The sequence below is a fragment of the Schistocerca gregaria genome, chromosome 8, assembly GCF_023897955.1.
Source record: "Schistocerca gregaria isolate iqSchGreg1 chromosome 8, iqSchGreg1.2, whole genome shotgun sequence".
Lineage (NCBI taxonomy): Eukaryota > Metazoa > Arthropoda > Insecta > Orthoptera > Acrididae > Schistocerca > Schistocerca gregaria.
In genome coordinates, this window is record NC_064927.1 from 320,357,325 (window position 1) to 320,378,606 (window position 21,282).

At 40.5% G+C, this 21,282-nt stretch overlaps 1 protein-coding gene across 6 annotated transcripts in view; it reads left to right on the forward strand.

Moving 5' to 3' along the window:
- Positions 1 to 21,282, forward strand: part of LOC126284262 (uncharacterized) — a 160,379-nt gene that overhangs the window by 17,961 nt on the left and 121,136 nt on the right. For all 6 annotated transcript variants that reach the window (XR_007551456.1, XR_007551458.1, XR_007551457.1 and 3 more), the window contains exon 2: positions 17,706 to 17,974. Coding sequence is in view for 3 of the 6 variants with exons in the window: in XM_049983069.1 (XP_049839026.1) it covers positions 17,706 to 17,974 (269 nt within the window). In the remaining 3 variants the exon portion in view is untranslated. The remainder of the gene's footprint in view (positions 1 to 17,705; positions 17,975 to 21,282) is intronic.

A 21,282-nucleotide genomic window follows, 5' to 3' on the forward strand; every position in this document is an offset into this window, starting at 1 on the left:
AGTGAGGTTGTTTAACGTAGGTTCAGTCCAGGGGGATGGCGGGATGAAAGGATGTGCTGGAGTGTAAGTTCCCATCTCCGCAGTTCAGAGGGACTGGTGTTGGGTGGGAGAAGCCAAATGGCACATACGGTGTAGCAGTTTCCTAGGTCCCTAGAATTATGCTGGAGGGCATGCTCCGCTACTGGGTATTGGACATCTCCTAGGCGGACAGTTCGTCTGTGTCCGTTCATGCGCTCAGCCAGTTTAGTTGTTGTCATACCAATGTAAAAGGCTGTGCAGTGCAGGCATGTCAGCTGATAAATGACGTGTAGTTTCACACGTGGCCCTGCCTTGAATTGTGTATGTTTTACCAGTATCGGGGCTGGAGTAGGTGGTTGTGGGGGGATGCATGGGGCAGGTTTTGCAGGGGGGTCGGCTACAGGGGTAGGAACCGCTGGGTAGAGAAGGTAGTCTGGGAATATTGTAGGGTTTAACAAGGATGTTACGGAGGTTAGGGGGGTGACGAAAGGCAACTCTGGGTGGTGTGGGGAGAATTTTGTCAAGGGATGATCTCATTTCAGGGGTTGACTTGAGAAAGTCATATCCCTGGCGGAGTAATTTATTGATGTATTCGGGGCCAGGATAATACCCTCTTACGGCTCTACCAAGTGTTAATCCAGTACCGTCTGGATTATGGGAGCCTGGCTTATGGTTCGGCATCCCCTTCTGCGTTGCGGGTGCTGGACCCACTCCTACACAGCGGGATACGACTTGCCACTGGTGCTTTCTGGACCAGCCCTGTGGACAGCATACTCGTGGAGGCGGGTGTTTGCTGGCCACTTATGCTGCCCATGTTTTTAGCTTGCCCGGGCATCCAAATTATCGTCTTCTGTTCCCGCAATTGGTCGTCCATCTGCCAGAACATTGGCCCCGGTCAGGTTGTACTATCGTGGTCCGCGTCAAAGAGCTTCTCTCTGGGCTTGGGGTTTTCCCTGTTCCACTTCCTTTCCGGGCCCCTTTGCATACACCCCCATGGTGTGTTCCTCACTCTTGCCTTTGGCTCGACTTGGCACAGGGCCTGAAGGACTCAGTCCCTCCAGAGGCCTTCCGCCGCTGCTTTTATTCCATCCTGGCCACATATCAGGGCTTTGGTGATTTTTACACTGACGGCTCGATGGTTGCTGGTCGTGTCGGTTATGCTCTGACTCTAGGGGACCACTATGAACAACATTCATTGCCAGCTGGCTGCAGCGTTTTTACTGCTGAGCTGGTCACCATCTTTTGTGCACTAGAGTATATCCGCTCCTGCTCAGGTGAGTCCTTTGTTATCTGTAGCGACTCCCTGAGCAGTTTACGAGCTATCGACCAGTGTTTCCCTCGTTCTCGTCCGGTGATGGCTATCCAGGAGTCCCTGCATACTCTTGCCTGTTGTGGTCATTCTGTGGTCTTTGTGTGGACCCCAGGCCATGTTGGGATACCCGGCAATGAATATGTAGACCGCCTGGCAAAAGAGGCCACCAGTAAACCATCTCTGGACATTGGCCCCCTGGAGACTGATTTGCGAGGGATTGAATGCCGCAAAATTTTCAAACTTTGGGACACTGAATGGCGCGCCCTGCTTTCATAAAAAACAAACTTCGGGCCATCAAGGAGGCTACCAGTGTGTGGCGCTCCTCCTTGTGGGTCTCTCGCAAGGAGTCTGTTGTCCTCTGCCGGCTGCGCATTGGGCACACATGGATGACGCACGGCCACCTATTGCGACGTGAGGGCCCACCTTTATGTCGCTGCGGCTCAGTTTTCACGGTGGTCCACATTTTATTGGAGTGTCCACTTTTAGCTGTGTTCATGCAGACGCTCACATTGCCTGACATGCTGCCTGCCCTTATAACAGATGACTGTGCCGTGGTGGACTTTGTCATCTGCCGTCTTTTCTGTTGTTCGTTTTTTATTCTCTGTGGGGGGAAAAAGGGAACAATGACTGTAGCAGTCTGGTCCCACAAACAAACCAACCAACCAACCAACCAACCTGTAGTTGACGGCAGTGGGAGTTTTGGGGAAACTTGAGGTGTTAGCCTAAAGATAGGTAAGTGGGAAATAGAGGTGTTGTATTTGTCACAGTAGACAACAAGCTTGAATTCACTGAGAGAGAAATTTAATATGCATGCGAGATTGTTGGACAGGACTCAGTATCGGGGGTAGACATAAAATGGCGATTGGGTCTTTAGCCATAGGGATGAGTCTGGCCTGTTTAGATTAGAATAACTAATGTAAGTTGCTGTTGGTTACAGAGATTGAAAGGAACTTTATTCTCCCAGTCATCAAGCTACTACAGTACATTGCTAAACGAAGTGAGTATAGAAAGCGGGAGGAAGAGAGAGAAAAAGCGTGACTGTTTATCTGTAACTAAGCTATATAATGAGAAACTGTGAATGACTGTTCTCTAACAGTAAAGATACAGAAAACAAGAAAGGTTTACATAACAAATACATTGCAAAACACAAAGAATAAACAATTGCAGCATTGATGGTATAACCCAGTGCTGCATGTCGCTAGCACAGGAGCTGAATTAACAGCCTAGAATCAGACACTTTTGGCACAACGCAGATCTCAAACACTTGCGCACTGCACTGCAGTGAGCCGAACTCGTAGTGGCTGTGGTCGCTATAATGCCCCCCTTGGAGTGCCGCCCAGTAAATGTCCCGGAAAATGGGTACAGTGACCAGATCTCATGGTCTATTGTTCCCCTGGAGCTGACGTCATGGCTTGTATTGGCACAGGAGGTGTTGTTGCTGGACCAGCTGCTGGCGCAGGTGTTGCTTTAGCTGGGCTCTCTTCGTGGAGTATCTGAGGAGGGTGGCTCATTGGAAATGTAAGCTGGCTTGACCATGGTTGTTGTAATGGTATTGTGTTTGCATTGAACAGAACACCCAAGGTGTGATCTACCCTGATGACAACACTATGTGGCCAGGTGTATAATTGTTAAAAATTTCAAATAATAAAGTAAAGTAACGACATGAGGAATAGGAAAAATTAATCAAGACATGACATGGTTGCCTGCGCTAGGGTGGACAAATGTGGCAATGGATCAACGGTTCTGTGTCCGGATTGCTGTGGCGGTTGAATCTTTTGGATGAGAACTCTGAGGTGACCAACGAAGGTAGTTGGTTCTGCATCAGGCTGAGGAGCTCATCTACAAATTCGCAAGGCAGTTACAGCAATTCTCTCCAAACTAGTGCTGCTGAGGAACCATGCACATTGGGTTTGTACAAATTCCCTAGCCCAAGTAGAAACATCGACAGAGCTTCTGTCCACCCAGCTCCATGGCACACTAGAGCAGCCTGTAATGGGTTCTATTCTTCTTCTTCATCATCATCATTTAAGACTGATTATGCCTTTCAGCGTTCAGTCTGGAGCATAGCCCCCTTATAAAATTCCTCCATGATCCCCTATTCAGTGCTAACATTGGTGCCTCTTCTGATGTTAAACCTATTACTTCAAAATCATTCTTACCCGAATCCAGGTACCTTGTCCTTGGTCTACCCCGACTCCTCCTACCCTCTACTGCTGAGCCCATGAGTCTCTTGGGTAACCTTGCTTCTCCCATGCGTGTAACATGACCCCACCATCTAAGCCTGTTTGCCCTGACTGCTACATCTATAGAGTTCATTCTCAGTTTTTCTTTGATTTCCTCATTGTGGACACCCTCCTGCCATTGTTCCTATCTACTAGTACCTGCCATCATCCTAGCTACTTTCATATCCGTAGCCTTAACCTTGTTGATAAGGTAACCTGAATCCACCCAGCTTTTGCTCCCATACAACAAAGTTGGTCGAAAGATTGAACAGTGCACAGATAACTTAGTCTTGGTACTGACTTCCTTCTTGCAGAAGAGAGTAGATCGTAGCTGAGTGCTCACTGCATTAGCTTTGCTACACCTCGCTTCCAGTTCTTTCTCTACGTTGCCATCCTGTGAGAATATGCATCCTAAGTACTTGAAACTGTCCACCTGTTCTAACTTTGTTCCTCCTATTTGGCACTCAATCCGTTTATATTTCTTTCCTACTGACATTACTTTTGTTTTGGAGATGCTAATCTTCATACCATAGTCCTTACATTTCTGATATAGTTCTGAAATATTACTTTGCAAACTTTCAATCGAATCTGCCATCACAACTAAGTCATCCGCATATGCAAGACTGCTTATTTTGTGTTCACATATCTTAATCTCACCAAGCCAGTCTATTGTTTTCAACATATGATCCATAAATAATGTGAACAACAGTTAAAAAAAAATAAAAAAATAAAAATAAAATTGAAAGCCAAATGCGAATTAATGAATTGCTTTGTGCCAAAGATAAAGTTTTTATACAAAAAAGAGAAGAGATACACTCTTCAAATGATCAATTTCTGTATCTACACCTGTTTGTCCTACGTGTGGTAGCGGGCGGATGTATGACTAGCTCTGCCATGCCAGTATTGTTTAAAAATGTGTATTCCAACCGTATTTTAAAATGTGTTACAAAAGTTTTTAGGAAGGCAACTTTATTCATATATATATTTGGATTAATCACATCCATCTGTTCATCATTTCGCCTGCATTGAAAATCCTGTATCAGGAGATTCGAAGCAGACAAGGAATTTGCGTGAGCAGCGGAGGAGCGATTCAGCATTGTCATCATCAGTTTATGCACAGTGGAACTAATGACAAGAAGTGTGTAACTTTAAATAATGAATATTGATCTTAATTGTATTGACATTGAAGTTCTGTTGATATTAGTGCCAGTTGAAATATGCTCACTATTTTTATATACTTGAATTTAGCATATTTCGTGACAGTACTCACTTTTCCATGAAATGTTTACAAGATAATATTTGTCTTTTTGTGTTGGCTTCAGTCATCTAGTGAAAGTATGATTCCACAATGCTGTTTCGTCAGCTGCAGTAATGACCTGGTTCAATGCATTTGCCTCATTTTTGCTGCTTCAAATACCATTTCTTCGAATGGGGTTCCTTCTTGATGTTTATATAAAAAAGGTAGTAACATAATTAATTTTTCCTGTTCACTAGCAAATTATTATAACGGCAACCTGCACATTGTTCCACACACACACACACACACACACACACACACACACACACACACACACCGAGAGTTTACTGCAGACTGACTACGGTCAAAGACGACTCCAGCGTCAAAGACATTTTACACAACACACAACCTTCCACTTGTAACCAGTCTATTTAATATTCTTCATTACATCTACTAATATTAATCAATATGCTGTCACTCTCAAACACATAAGCAAATTAGCATGAAATAAGACAAATTACAATTCACAAAAAAATATTCTGACAAAAATATAAGAAAACATTTACAACTTCCCTCATTAGATTTGGTATCGAAAAATCCGGTAGAAAATAACACATCTCCCAGATCCATTACACAGTTAAAGTTCACCCAGGATATCTGTACCTTCCAATTTTTTTCAATTATTCTTTCCAATTAACTTTTTTTAATTATTCAAGCAGAAATTATTAATCAGTAATCCATTACATTATTGTACGTGCCCCCCTATGTGACACTATTCAAGCTTTTGGTATTCAGTGCCAACACACTGTCATTCCATTGCTGACAGGGTGGCAGCTGGTTCTTTTCTGATGATTTATGCTACAGAAGGCTGCCAACTTAGTGAACAGTCTCAATTTGAACTGCGTGCCACGATCCGTTGTAATGTGCAGAGGACTGCCGAAACCTGATAACCAGTTTAGCATGAAGGCATCTGCCAAAGTTTCCTTGGAGACGTTGCCCAGAGGTGCAGCTTCTGGCTGACGGGTGAATCAGTCATTCATTGTCAGCAGGTACCACTGACCATTTGAAGGGGGTAGTGGTCCCACAGCATTTGTGTGCACTTGAATGAAATGTGTGTTAGTGGCAGGGAAGTTGCCAATTGGTGCATGTAGGTGCTGGCTGACCTTGCACTTTGACATTATGTAGAAACAAAATCATGTCCACAGCAGTCTTTCTTCATTCCTGGGTACATGAAGTGATCCTGTGATGAGATGTATCGTAGAGAAAAGCTGGCTTGACACTGATTGTGAAAAAAATTCAAAGGCATTTGTCTGAAATCTTGCCAGTAATATTGGCCATGGTTTTGCTGTTGATACATTGAGAAGCATAACTTGATGCTGGTGCCAGGAATGTTGACTAATTGCAACTGTTCTAATGTTTCTCAAACGGCAAGACTCAGTTTGGTATTGGGTTGCAAGGCACACACGTCTGTGCTGTTGATACATTGAGGAGCATAACTTGATGCTGGTGCCAGGAATGTTGACTAATTGCAACTGTTCTAGTGTTTCTCAAACGACAAGAGACAGTTTGGTATTGGGTTGCAAGGCACACACGTCTCTCAATTCAGTTAACTTGCATGTTGTATGTATCTGATCCTCTTCTCTGGGTAATCAGGTATGTTGATCTCCCAAAAGCTTGTTCTCCGAATACTATAGCTCGTTAAAGGTATGTATTAAAATACTTCTTTATTCTTGAAATAATTTTGGTACTCGTAAAATACTTTTCAGTTCAATCACTATATATTTTCAACTTTTGCAGACAATAACTTCCTTAAACATTAGACTCATTTACACATATCCAAATAGCATAATGTGTTTTGCTTTGTTCAAAGCCAAGACTTGAAGTAATTCAAAAGTCTCTAGTCTCAAATGAGTCCAATACATGAATGAACATATAAATCTGTATTCAGTTGTTCATTAGTCTTTTTACAATCAACACAGACACTAAAAAGCACAGAATACTACATAAAGTTTCCTTGTTCTTCTCTACCTGTACATGGAGACTCTGTGGACCGTGCAGCAGGTACTTGTCTGCCGCTGTTCAGCCACTGGGTCCATCATTTCCTTTATTTTGACATCAACTCTGGATATTCCACTGTGATCTGGTAAGTTTTTCTAATATTTAGGATTCGTTAGGACTCTGTCTCAATTTCTAATCGCAAACTCCAGGTGTTCCCGACACTTGAGTACTTTATTCTTTATTCTAATTCTTTGCACTGCTTCTTTAGCACACAATGGTCTTATTATTTATAAACTTTTTGTAGTCTGGAGAAATCTGGGCTAAATAAAAGTGTTGCTATTGACACTTATAAAACAAAATAATTCTAGTGAAGTATAGAATACAAACTCATCCAAATAATTTCTACAACATTTTGTGACTTTTGTCAAGGTACTGTCCTTTCCCCTCTAGAAATAGTACCTATACCTCACATATGGGTTGATCCTATGAGTACCCTTTCTCCTTCAATTTTGGTAGGTGTGCCCCATTTTTAATTCCTATTTGCCTACAGTACAGGTCAATCCCCTTCTTGATGCCCCTGTCTGCACAGTATAGGTCAGCCTTTCTTAGGTCTGCCTATCTGCCCTTTTCATCCAATACAAGCTGGGTATGCCCCCCTTATCCTTTATGAGTAGGCCTCATGGTTCATTTCCCTAGTGTACATCTCTATGGACACTATAATTAAATGTTTTCTGATAAAGTTACAGATCTATTTTAGACCTCAACTCCACTTCTTGATACTTCATTTAGTTCCTAGAGTCCTCCCCTACTTTTCAACTTATACATACACTGTATATACTATGTCGCTATACACCATTCAGTATATAATATGTTTACTTAGGTTATTAGAGTCCCACTATCCTACAATTTTTCAAAATGTTTGTTAGACTTACATTCCGTAATATTTATCACAATTAGTTCCTCCCTGACTTATGCTCATTAGTTATGCTCCTTAACAACATGATAGTTTTTTTTTTCCAAGTACCTAGACGATGTAGAACCGTCACAATGAACAACCATAAGTGCATATTTCTCTATGTGCACATTCTTTCCCCCTACAACAATTGACGGTTCTCAAATCCTTTTAATCTATATTTTCATTGTTTGCATCATCGTGTTACGGTGTGTGTATGTGGAAGTTTGTGTAGCTTGATTCTTCGGCCTACTTGTATGAAATAAGTTGAAGGTTATTAGAAACCACGGAAAATAAGGAGGACTGTAGTGACAGAAGTATATACATGAGGAAAGAGGGACAGATAGACCAAAGGAGGTATGATGTTAAACATCTACAGAACGGACATTCTCACCTTCACCTTTGAAGTCCCTAAAGAAAAATCTTAGCAACCCCTATGAAATTGCAAATGGTGAAGAATCAGTCACACGTGTCTGCGAGGGTTGTCTGAAAGGTGCGGTGTGTGTTTAGTGTTAGTCATGCTTATACTTACGCCACCCACCCCTTCCAAAACTAATACAAACTCTCACCTTTACATCATATTTCATAAAAGATATAAAGTATTCTATACTAAGTATAAAATTCTTATACATTATAGCATAATAGCTGTTTAGTTAACCACATTACTATGTTTTGCACACATACAATAATCTGTTCAGTTTATGTCGTCTTGACATCACTCAGTTTAAATAGTACCACCATATTATACTTTCCACTAATATAGCACTCTATTCATTTCACTTCATCTCTATAGATCACTGTTCATCCATGATTCTCTTAAATTGGTCTCAGTCTTGTAGCCATATCCAGTTTCCTATGTACTAAATTATAGTATAGTTAAGAATTCAAGACTAGATTACAGAGTAGTTTAAGATTTGAAGGGAATTCAGTGCAGGAAACATAGTACAGAAGAAACACCGAAAACAACTCGGGATCTGACGGTCGTCACTCTGCCCATTAACACAGAACGTTAACGTCCCTGGGAGACAGATGTGACTCTGCCCGGATCCCATGGATCTGACATTAGTCTCACTCAGTTACTTACGGACCCACATTTCTTGTTAAATTTTGTGTGATAGCCTCCCAACAAAAAAACAGTTACCACTTTACTAGGAAGCACAACATGAAGTAAAGTTATTCTATTTTCTACTTTATCGTGGACAAGTTTGAATTCTTCGCACAAGTCACCCATAACCTTGCTAGCATCATTAATTTCGGAACAAGCAACCGTCAAAATGTTTCAAGAGATCATACTCTCGGTAACTTCTCGATCTTTAATTTGTTCAAATGGTTCCACCTCACTACTTACATTTACAATGTCAAAGTTGGCTATTTTTCCGTTAACATTTCGTTCCATATCGTCTACTCGAATGCTCATGCCTGCCATTTATGATTGAATGATAGGTATTAATGTATCCTGTTTTTCGAAACTCTCCTTTAAGATGTGCAACCTCTGCTTTACAGCATCAAATGTAACATTGCATAAGCTTTGAAATCATCCCAACTTTTCGCCAATTTCAGCCTCTACATTATTACATATCAAACTCTGATTTTTAGTTAAGTCCTGAAATTTGTTATCCTGCCTTAGACTAAAGTCAGTGAATAGTTGGTTTACGCGAGTATTTAAAGAACTAGTTAGTTCACTCTTTAAATCTAGCCTCAGGTTCTCAACCTTATTATTAAAAGTATCAAATTCAGTCCTTAATAAAACTATATTTGCTGGTTGACTGTTCAAAGATTTCACTCTGAGCATTTAAACTAGAACGTACTAAACTTATTTCTCTCCTTAGAGCTTCATTCTGAGCATTTGAATCTGCTCTTTGATTATCTAACTTAGCGTTTAGTTCTTGTCTCTGTGCATCTAATTTTTCACTCAAAGGTCGCAATTTGTGCATTTGCAGCTGCACTTTGTGCTTCTAGTTTTTCACTTAAAGTGGCACTTATTAACTTTACTAACTCCATCCAGTCTGGCACTCCCCTCTCGACTTCCCCAGCCATGGCCGGCTCTGAGGTTGTTCCATGTTGATGTTCCTGGTCCATAGTCTTACCTCCAGACCTAGCGTTCATTAAAAAAAATTCCCTTCTGAGTATAATAACTATACTGCCAGTTTATCATTCAACAGTTCCTTCAACTTTACCAAACAATTACTGATTTTTGCTCACCCGGCATAGATTTCTTGTTGTGTTGGTAAGTAAATGTGTAATCAGCACTGGTGTACAGCACTGGCGCCGACGGCGTCGAATGTTGGTTTCAGCATCGTTGCTGGCGAGTGGACGTGGAGTCAGCAGCAGCTGGTGCATTCGGCGTTGGTGGCTGGTTATTGTGTTGGTGTCGGTGCGATGTATGTGTGTGAAAACTGCTTACTCTCCACATCCAATCTTCTTAGTCGAAAAGGTTGAGTTTCTTTTTCATTATTACTTTCTCACGTCTTTTATTATGTTGCACTTGCCTCTTTCTTCCATTGGTTTATTGGACTCAGTACAATTACTGGAAACAGTTCTCACTTCTTGTTAGGCCTTGTTGTTATGGGAACTCATAATATCTTCTTCTTGTTTCTGCCTTAAAATTCTCGTTTTCTTTGGGTCCTGTCACTTAGGTTGCCACGTTCTAACAATTTCTGTATGACAGAAAATATCATCATCTTATTTCTATAATCTGTTGATTACAGATATGAACTTTAGTGTCAATGTACTCGTTGATTAACGGTGTACTAGAATTGCTATGCAGAACAAAATTCTCTTCTTAGACATATGAATATCTTCGTCGTCTTACTCGTATCTCGAGCTTCAGAAATAATTAAGTGCATTGAGACATAAGAGTTGGTTTAAAAACCATATGAAAAGATGAACACGCGTCTTGACTACTCAGAGTCCAAGACATGAATGAACATAGAAATCTATATTCAATCACAATCAACGCAGACACTTAAGAGTACAGAATACTACATAATGTTCCCTTGTTCTTCTCGACACATACATGGAGACGCTATGGACCGTACAGCATGTACTTATGTGCCGTGTTCGGCTGCCGGATCCATCTTTTTCTCGTTTTTTTTTATTTTTTATTTATTTATTTATTTTTTTATCTGCCCATACAAATAGGCGATGCGCAGTGGGGTGTATTCGTTTCTCCCACTCACCCCTAAAATATCCGTTTTTCGAAATGGTGGAAGGCTGAGTGGAGTGGTCCTAGAAGTTACTCCAAAATTCTTGAAGCACTACACTGTAACAGTGAAGTTATTTTGTGCAACAGCCTTTGTAGTTCCTGGTCAGTACATGTGCTTCTGCGAGCTCTGTGTTATCAGTAGTGGAGATGCTGCTCACTCAGGAGAGTGTGTCTGCTACTACATTCTCAATCCCAGATATGTGTTGGATGTCTGTGCTGAACTGTGCGATAAACCTAGCAGGTTATGCTGCCGCAGTGAAAAGTCGACATTTTTCTGGTATGTATACGTGAGCGGCTTGTGCTTGGTGAAGATTGTAAACTCGGGCTTCCAGCTGAAATTGAAAGTGCTTGACCACCTTGTATATCGCTAACAATTCACAATCATAAGTGCTCCACTTCTGCGCTGATGTTGACAGTTTCCACAAGACAAAGGCTAGAAGCTGCCAAGCAACATTGTTGTGTTGCTGCAGCACAGTGCCCACCGCCATCTGGCTCACATCTACTACAATGCTAATGGTGCACTTGGCTCAGGGTGCGCCAACAGTGCAGTGTCTGCCAGTGCTTGTTTTGCTTGTTGGAATGCAGGAGTCATGCGATCTGTCCAGGGTATTGTGTGTTCCCTGTGAATTTTGGGGATGCAAGTGTAGCCATGAATGGTTCTTGAGTTTGTGCTGCCCACAATAAATGCCAACATAAAAAAATTTAGCATTCCTTGAAATTGTCGCAGATGGATGGCCGAGGGATCTTTGGAACGGCTTCCATATTTTTAGGTAGTTGTATGGAGCCTGATGGGATAATGTGATGACCAAGAAAATCAACTTGTGGCTGATTGAATACGCACTTTGCTGTGTTCAGCACTATGTTATTCTCATCCAGCCACTTGAAAACTTCAGTACAATGCTGGTGATTTTATTCTGGTGAGGTGGAGAATACCAAAATTTCACCAAGGCAGGTGGACTTCACAATTCGGAGTCAGTTAGTCTCTGCCAAGTCTATGTGGCATTCTTGAGGCCGAACATCATGAAATTGCTCTTGAAGAGGCTGTTGGTGTAATGATGGCCGTCTTTGAGATGTGTTCCATGGCCAGATATTTGTGTGTCTGCCTTGGCACAGTCCAAATGCTGTCCTGGTGAGCATGACTCAGTTGCAGAGTAGTGGCACTGGATAACAATCTGACAGTGCGCGACATTCAGTGCTCTATAGTCAATGCAAGGGCATCATGCAAACCATGTATTTGGCACTAGATGCAGTGCTGAAGACAAAGGACTGCTGGACAGTTGCTTGATGCCTTCTTGAATCATGCTGTCAAATTCTGCATTTGCAATTGCTAAGCAACCCAGGGCTAACCGTCACAGCCTACAAAGTAACAGCGGTCACTTGGTAGTTGTTATAGTGCACAGTGTTACGCTTCACATTTTTAGGCATATCTGGTGGTATTTTCTGTGCAGGGAAATCTTAAATCAGGTGGCTAACTCACTGTTGGTGGCTTTGATCAGCTTGGCAGGCTAGATGGTGCCATGGCACTGTAATCCTGTGGCCACGAGTCCACCATTGTGTTCGAACAGGCATGTATTGGTGGTGTCAGGCAATCTATTGTAGTGTGCCAATAAGTCAGCCCTGATTATTGGCTCAGTGACATCCACAATCATGATATTGCAGAAACCAAATACTCCAGATGTGTGTCAGCAGGCTGTCTGGCACAGTGGCAGCCTTGATCCTGCTTCGCAAGTGCTGTAACTACTGGGGTGGTTTGTGATCAGTGATGTCTTCTTGTGTCAGGACTTGGCAGAGGCATTCTTCCTGCAAAGTAGATCCACAATGAATTAGCTCTGCCTTGAGACATGTGTGAGGAACTCTCTGGCAGTGAAATTATCACATTTTGCTCTTGAGCCGCATACTGATCATCAAGAGGACTCACAGCCAGTGCGAACTTGGTGGCATCAGTAGTTATTCCTGAATACAAGAAATTTGCTTCAACCTGAGTGTGCAGGGTTGTGTCGCTAGGAAGTGGTAATGGTACAGCAACCCAGGACACAGCAAGGTTGATTTGATGCATGGTTTTCTGTCATCTAATATTATGCTTAATCAAATCTGTGCGTTACACAGGTGGTAATCACGTCACGGTCACAACTTTGGCCATAGGGCTGAGTCTGACCTGTCAGATAGGTTAGCCTGCATACTTGGATTAGAGAGATGGGTACAACAGATATTAGACCTAGTACAATAGGTATTAGTCTCAGTGGTGCTGAGCAACAGCTGGAATCTTTGGAATTCAATAAAGCCCCAGAGCCCAATGGAATCCCTGCCAGATCCGTTACTGAATTTGTGGCCTATTTAGCCCTTCTTCTAACTACAATCTATAGTAGATCCCTCACACGAAAATCCATGCCCAGTAGTTTGAAAAAAGCACAGATCAGGTGTTTCTACAAGATGGTACCAAACATACTGATGGCTGTGGATCAGGACAGTCAGGTAGGTGATTTCCAAAAAAGAATTGGACTCGGCACCACATCTGTGCTTATTATGAAAGCTAAGATTGTAAGATGTATTATCAAATGAAATTTGAGACCAGATTGGAAATTTCTTGGGAGGGAGTTGTCAACAGACGTAGAAGTAACTTGGGGAGTCCTGCTGGCAAGTGTGTGAGGACTTGTGATGTTCATGTCGTGTATTAATGACCTTGAGGACAATATTCATAGTAACCTCAGACTTTTTGCATATGATGCAGCCATCTATAATGAAGTACTGTGTGAAAGAAGCTGTACAAATTTTCTGTCAGAGCTTGATAAGATTTCAAAGTGGTGCAAAGAGTTGCTTTAAATGTTCAGAAATGTAATTGTGCACTTCACAAAATGAAAAAAAAAGGAGTATCCTATGACTATAATATCAGTGAGTCACAGCTGGAATCTGTCGGACCGTACAAATACCTGGTTGTAACACATAGTTGGGACATGAGGTGGAACAATCATACAGGCTCAGTTGCAGGTAAAGCAGGTAGCAAACTTTGTTTTATTGGTAGAATACTAGGGAAATGAAGTGAGTCTAGAAATGAGATTGCTTACAAATCATTCATGTTACATATCATAGAATTTTGCTCAAGTGTGTGGAACCATTACCAAATAGGACTAACAGGTGACTCCAAATGTATACAGAGAAAGGTAGCATGAATGGTCACAGGTTTATTTGACCCATGGGACAGCATCACAGAGCTGCTGAAAGAACTGAACTGGTAGAATCTTGGAGACAGATGTAAACTGTCCTGAGAAAGCCCAACTACAAAATTTCAAGAACAAGCTTTAAATGATGAGACTACGAATATACTACAACCCCCTACTCATCGCTCTCATAAGGATCACGAGGACAAGATGAGAACAGTTACAACGAGCACAGTGGTATTCAGTCAGTCATTTTTCTCATGCTCCATATGTGAATGGAACATGGAAAAGTCCTAATAATTGGTACAATGGGATGTACCCTCCGCCATCCACTTCACAGTGGTTTACAGAGTATAGTTGTAGATATGAAAATCTGGATCAACCAAAACACACGGTTTTTAGCTTTGACTTGTAATGTAACTGTGGTGTTTTATGTGGCACTGCAACATATTTTAAATGGTTTTTGTTTGAAGAAGACATTATTTGTTGTACGTGGTGGTGCTCTCTAGTGTTGAAACCGAGGGAGGTGATGCAGTGGTTAACACACTGGACTTGCATTCAGGTGGACAATGGTTCAAATCCACGTCCAGCCATCCAAATTTAGGTCTTTCATTATTTCCCTAAAATCACTTCAGGCAAATGCTGGGAGCTTGTGCTCCAACTCTAATGTCCTCGGTGTTGATAGGATGTTAAACCCAATCTTCCTTCCTTCCTTCCTTCCTTCCTTCCTCCTAGTCTTGAATGTCAATGATTTGAAGTATCTTTTGTGTGGAGTTAGTAATTAAGTGGACTCATTTAGTGATGTTTATCAGGCATTGTACATTACTTGTCTGCTTTAGATGGGAATTATGTTTTTGGAACTTTGTTAGTGATTTATTGTAGTGTCAGTAATTATTGTCTATGGATTTCTTATGATCTCTGGAATTGTTAGTTTAGTGTGTTGGTAATGCTTGGAAATTTAATTTTTGCTTTGCATATCTGATGGATATGAAGAGAAAATTGACTAATAGGTTGTTGCATGCCCAGAGGGTGATCACAACAAAAAGTTCCTTCAGTGTTTTTATGTTTCTTTTATTGTAAGAAGTATGGTATGTGTGTTTAATTTATGTGCATGATTGATTACATTTTAATTGTGTACTGAAATTGGTATTAAATTATTTTTTTATGAAGTTGTGGGTTGTTTTATTAGTTGCATTTAATAATGATTCAATTAAGATTGGTGGATCATGGTGTTTGTTCTGTCTATTTTGGCCAGGTTAAGTTTTCGATAATAGTTACATTAGTGAGGTTTGGTTTCATAGAATTTGTTCTGGCTGGTTTGCTTAAGTGAGATCTTCGATAATACTGCAATGAGTTGTGGCTTTATCATATTGTGGTGTTTGTTCTAGTTAAGTGATGTTGTCAGTTCAAGTTCTTGGATGGTTGTGGTTTTGTGGTATTGTGGACTTCGTATGCACTATGTAGGTCAACCAAAGTTTTCAATAACAGCATTTGGAGTGAGTTTAGGTTTTGTGGTATTGTGGACTTCATTTTAGCTATATAGGTCAAGTGAAGTTTCTGGATCAATCTGTGTGTACAACACCACTAGTCAGCTTTGACTAATGACATTGTCTTCACCACAAGACACAATGCACACTTTTTTGAAATGATGAGCAATACTTGTAAACATTTCCATACTGCACAAATATAATCATAAAGTATGCAAATTCTTAATAATAAATAATGAAAGTAATGGAACAACCACAGGAAAGTTGGGGTTTGGGCAGGAGGAAGTTGCCATCTAATATAACAACTGCAGAATCATTTTACTACCAAAATAACAAAATGCAACAACAGAAACATGATAAACCAATAATTAAATAGAAAAGCACTATAAGAGGAAAAAAACCAATAAATCGTGTAGAAAACATCAGTTCAACTATATATCTGATGTTCAAAGACCAATACTAATAAGGAAATTCTAAAAGAAATCACACTAAACACATAGTGCAAAACTACAAAAATAACAAAACATGATATCAAGAAAATGAGTTGAGCTATGTAGTTCATTTTGAAACCCTGATACCAATAAACGAAACCTAGAAGAAATTTCTCAAAACAAATATTGATAACCATGAAAATTAACAGGGTGTGGAATCAGCAACATGAGTTGAACTATGTGGTATAACTTAAAACAGGAATCCCTGTGAATAGAGTGCCATATTGTCCCACTGACAGTGTCACATATACTGGTCTCTGGTCCAAGGTACAGTAACTGTAGTCAATCTCATATCTTCTTTACAGTGCCTGGCAGTTAAACCGAAGAACTAGAGGAATGTAATTGTACTCTAGATTTCACCCCCATTGTAACATGAAGGGACTTACTTGAGCAATTTTTTGTCACTCACAGAAGTAACGAAAAATAAATCTCTACCAATAAACAAAACATCACACTAATGATTCCGGTCCTGAAAGTGAAATATTTCCCGTAAGTGTCAGCATCAAATTAACTCGCTAACAAGCTGCCACAAACTCTTCCAGTGTTATCACAAACAGCCCTCAAGGAGTCCAGTATTACTAAAACACTCACAAATAATTTACAGGCATAAACATCCCACTTTAAAGTGAACCCCTCTGCATACTCCAACATGCCCTCTGCAAACACAATACATCTCAAATATGTTGTCCACCATGACATCACTCAACACAGTACAGTTGTGGCACAGGTCAGAGAAGACGAGCAATATCGAGCACTTAAGTTGACCCAAATTTCTGGTATCACTTTCTTGTAGATTTATTTACATGTTGGTTTAGTAGAGTTTTGTTTATGTATTTAGATTGTTTGATGTTAGTGACACAAATTTTGTGTAATGTTGGCATACTGGAATTTTGCAAAACTTTTTGTGTGGATATACATTTTGTTTTAGGAATGGTAGTGTGGCTTCAGCTGCCAGAGACTGTGATCATGTGCGTGAAAGTTGCGACTTTTTTTTTTTTTTTTACAAAGGCCTTGTTGGCCAAAAGCTCATTTTGTGAAAGTGTTTTTGTTGTGCCTATCAGCGACCCAGCATCTCTGCTGTATGGCGACTAGCAACTATCATTTTCATAATATTGTTATATTAGGAATATTGTTTATTTTATTGTCCCCTTCCCAAAAGTTCCTAATTTCCATGGCTGTCCCATTAGTGTCATGTTGTTATTCGAATTATTTTGATTATGTTTTGTATAATGGGATTATTTTTGTTTGTTCTCATCTGGAGTGTTTGTCTTCACGGTTGCCATATTGCCTAAGGGTGAAATGATGTTATCTATCAGAGCTGACAGCCATATCTGCATGTTTTGTTATTTCCAAAAATCTCTATTTTTCTACTTTGGTATGATAGTTTCTAGTTTTTAATATGTTTCAAATTGTTAAAAACAAAACAGCCCTGTTACCTTTTGTTTTTTGCTTTGCTAAAGTTTTCAAGTGGTTATTGATGTCATCTATTTATCATTTCTTGAGATTCATATCTGTGCCATGTTAAGAAGGTCATCTGTCTGTTGCTACAGCATCATGTTATTTATTAACCCAAGTCAACAAACGTAATACACACTCAAAAAGTAAGAGAGACTTCCCTTTTTTTCCAGGTGAAGAGGAAAACGTCCTTGCATTGGCAAGCAGAATTTTTGTGGGAGGTCATCGAGTGAGCTCCAAGCAAAGCCTGCAGTCTGTTCTGCATGTGGATGATGCAGTCACATTTGATGCAACTCCCTGTGAGCCAGAAGAAATTCCAAGCAATTGCAAGTGGTTTGCAACAGTGATGTGGCGTGGACGTAGGCCTTTGCAAGATTATGACAGTGCTTTGGAAATACCTCAGCACTTGAATAGAAGTAATCTACTTGGCTTTATAAAGCAGGTACGAGTATATCTATTGTGATGGTAATGTAGCTGGAAATCTCTTCCCCCCCCCCCCCCCCCCCCCCCTCAACCCCCATTGCAGGCTTCCTCCTCTCCTATTCTGTTTTTCTCCTTTTTATGATCTCCATCCCTCCCTTCACTCACCTGCCCACTCCTGTCCATATCTTTCAAATGAATTATGTTCCTGACAAGCAAAGACATTAAAAACTTTCTCCTCGCAATTAATAGTCTGTGTTTGTGGTCCCCACATTCAGCTCTTTGCTTTAAGAATATCTTAGGCTTCATTGTTGTAATTGAAAGCACTAATTAGATGAGGGGCCCTGTTCTTCAGCTTAAATCAGCCAAGCTAATATATGAGGGTAAGTCCATTATTATCCACAAAGTAGTTATAAAATTTTATACTGACCAAATAGGAAACTTCCAAGAACATCATTTTTCAACATAGTCTCTTTGCATTTCAATCCATTTGGTCCATTGTTGTGCAAGCTTCCTGATACCCTCAGAAAAGAAGGTTCTCTGTTGAGCTGCAAGCCAGGAATGCACCGCTTCTTTCACTGCTTCATCCGAGGCCTTCTTAATGCCTGTTTGAGTGGACCAAACAAGTGATACGCAGAAGGGGGCAAGATTGGGACTATATGGAGAATGATCCAGTACTTCAAATTTGAGTTTCTGAAGTGTTTCAGCAGGGTGGGCAACAGTATGCAGACGGGCATTGTCGTGTAACAATACAACACATTTTGACAGCAATCCTCGGTGTTTGCTTCGAATTGAAGGCTTTAGCCTGGCAGTAAGCATCTCACTGTAACATACACTGTTTATTGTTGTGCCCCTTTCCCCATAATGTTCCAGTACTGGACCTTGAGCGTCACAAAAAATTGAAAGCATCAGTTTTCCTGCGGTCAGTTGGGTTTTGAAATTTTTCTTGCATGGTGAATTTGGGTGTTTCCATTCCATACTCTGCCATTTACTCTCTGGCTCGTAATGATAGATCCATGTTTCGTCACCAGTAATGATCATGTCTAAGAAGTTGTCCAAAAATTTTTTGCATATGTCCAAGTGCATTTGTTTATGCAACTGTGTGAGTTGTTTTGGGACCCATCTTGCACAAACTGTATGGAACCCAAGTCTGTTGTGGATGGTGGTGGTGGGTGATGGTTGGTGTTTAACATCCTGTCAACAACAAGGTGTTTAGAGACGGAGCGCAAGCTCGGGTTAGGGAAGGATTGGGAAGGAAACCGGCCGTGCCCTTTCAAAGGAATTATCCCGGCATTTGCCTGAAACGATTTAGGGAAATCACGGAAAACCTAAATCAAAATGGCCGGAGAAAGGATGTTGTGGATGATTTCATAGGCAGAACCGTGAATAATTTGCAGATGATGTACCACTTCATCAATAGTTAATCGTCTGTCTAAGAGAATCATTTCATGTCAACATGCAATGGTTTCTTCATTTGTAGCGGTAAACAGTCATCTGGCTCCTTCATCGTGCGTAACACTTGTGCGACCATTCCAGAATTTTTCAATCCATTCGTAGGCACTCCATTGTGGCAAAACACTGTTCCTGTACTGTACTGAAAGTCTTGGATGAATTTCGGCCTGTGATACGCTTTCCAACCACAAAAAATGGATCACTGAACAATGCTCTCCTTTGGTTCAAATAGCCAGCGGAGCAGTCATGATTAACAGCATGGCAGTGACAACGAAACTAACCTAGCAGCTTGAAAATTGCAAAGATATAACAATAAATAAACAAAGCATGTGTCATCAATGAAAAACAACAGTACTACCAAAATAAACAAAAATATAACTAAATTTCGGATAATAATCGACTTACCCTCATATTTACTTGTAGTGTCGTGTCATGGTTGATGTGTTATGGCTTATGTGATGAATCAGTGTGATTTGGTGTTTACTAATTAAAAGGTGGGTTATTCCTTGTCAATAACACCAATTTGAGAAAATGTTCCAGCTGATACTCTCAGATTTTAGCACACCAATGCTACCAAGTGTGGAACACTCATTTACAAAATTTTAAGTTCCCCTGCCAATTAGTTCCATAATTATGGCTTGTGAAAGAAGGTGGCGTGACCCGGAAATTGCAACCCACACCTGGTAATCTATCTTCAGACCCACCTTCAGTTCTTAATAACTGTGGAACTATTCCGCACAGTCCAGTGACATTTTTACAACCCAGTAACATCCATTTAGAGAAACATTCTATGAATCAAAATACCAACATATTTCTGAGGGAAAATAAAAAATTCCAAAATATGATTTAAAAAATGTAATATCTTAAAAGGTACATATTGTAGGTTCCCTCTATGCTAAATATAATTCACTCAAAAAGGGTATAAATCTTTTTGGTGGTAAGCTTAATGTGGCCTAAACACACACAGGACTCATCTTCCCCATATCAGTCACAAAAACTGAGTTACATGCACACGAAAATGCAAAAATTTGAAAAATTACCTGAAAAGCATGGCTTTTCTAAGTGTGGTAACACAAAAGAGACAAGTGATATCCAAGCCAAATTTCAAACAGTGCATAAGTAGACCATAATATGTGACAAAATTTCAACTTGTTATTGCAAGGAATTTGTGTACAATAAAAGTTGACAGAGATGTATTTGGTTATGTTTCTTTTAACACGATATAGCAAGTAATAATGACGATGCAGGCAGCTTGTTTTAGATAAAGCTACAGCAATTGTTGAAAACCATTAGGCAACAGAAAGTTAAACAATGGTAGTTATCAGGGACAGAGTGAGTCATAATTAGGCAGGAAGAACAAAGGAAACCAGCAACAATTACAGGTTACACATGTTTTTAAGATTCCAGTTCAGACTGGTCAGTACTGTTGTGGAAAGTCAGTATGGAGGCAGAAGAGTGTACTAGTGGTGCTTTTGTTCAAACAAGTTGCAGTATTGGTAGAGCACTAGTGTCTGAATGTCATGAAACAACATATGGAACAAAATGTGGCATTCGCTTTGTACTGTATGATCTGGATGAATTGGACCCAGATTTGTTGCTGTGGAGATCCGGGATACACCCTGTGTGCACAAGAAGTACAGTCCCAGGACACTTAAGTGTTTGTTATCATCATATGAAAGTGTTTCTGCATAAGTATTCATTCCTACAAAGAAGTTGTTTTGATCCATTTCAGATTCATAAGAAGACAGTGAAGTGTAACCTCAGAGAAACTGAAATGAAATCAGGATTGAAAGGGAATCAGTGCATGGGACTTAACATGAAACCAGGACAAAAGTTATGTTCCAGGTGTGTTACACCGCTAAAAAACGAAGAATATTC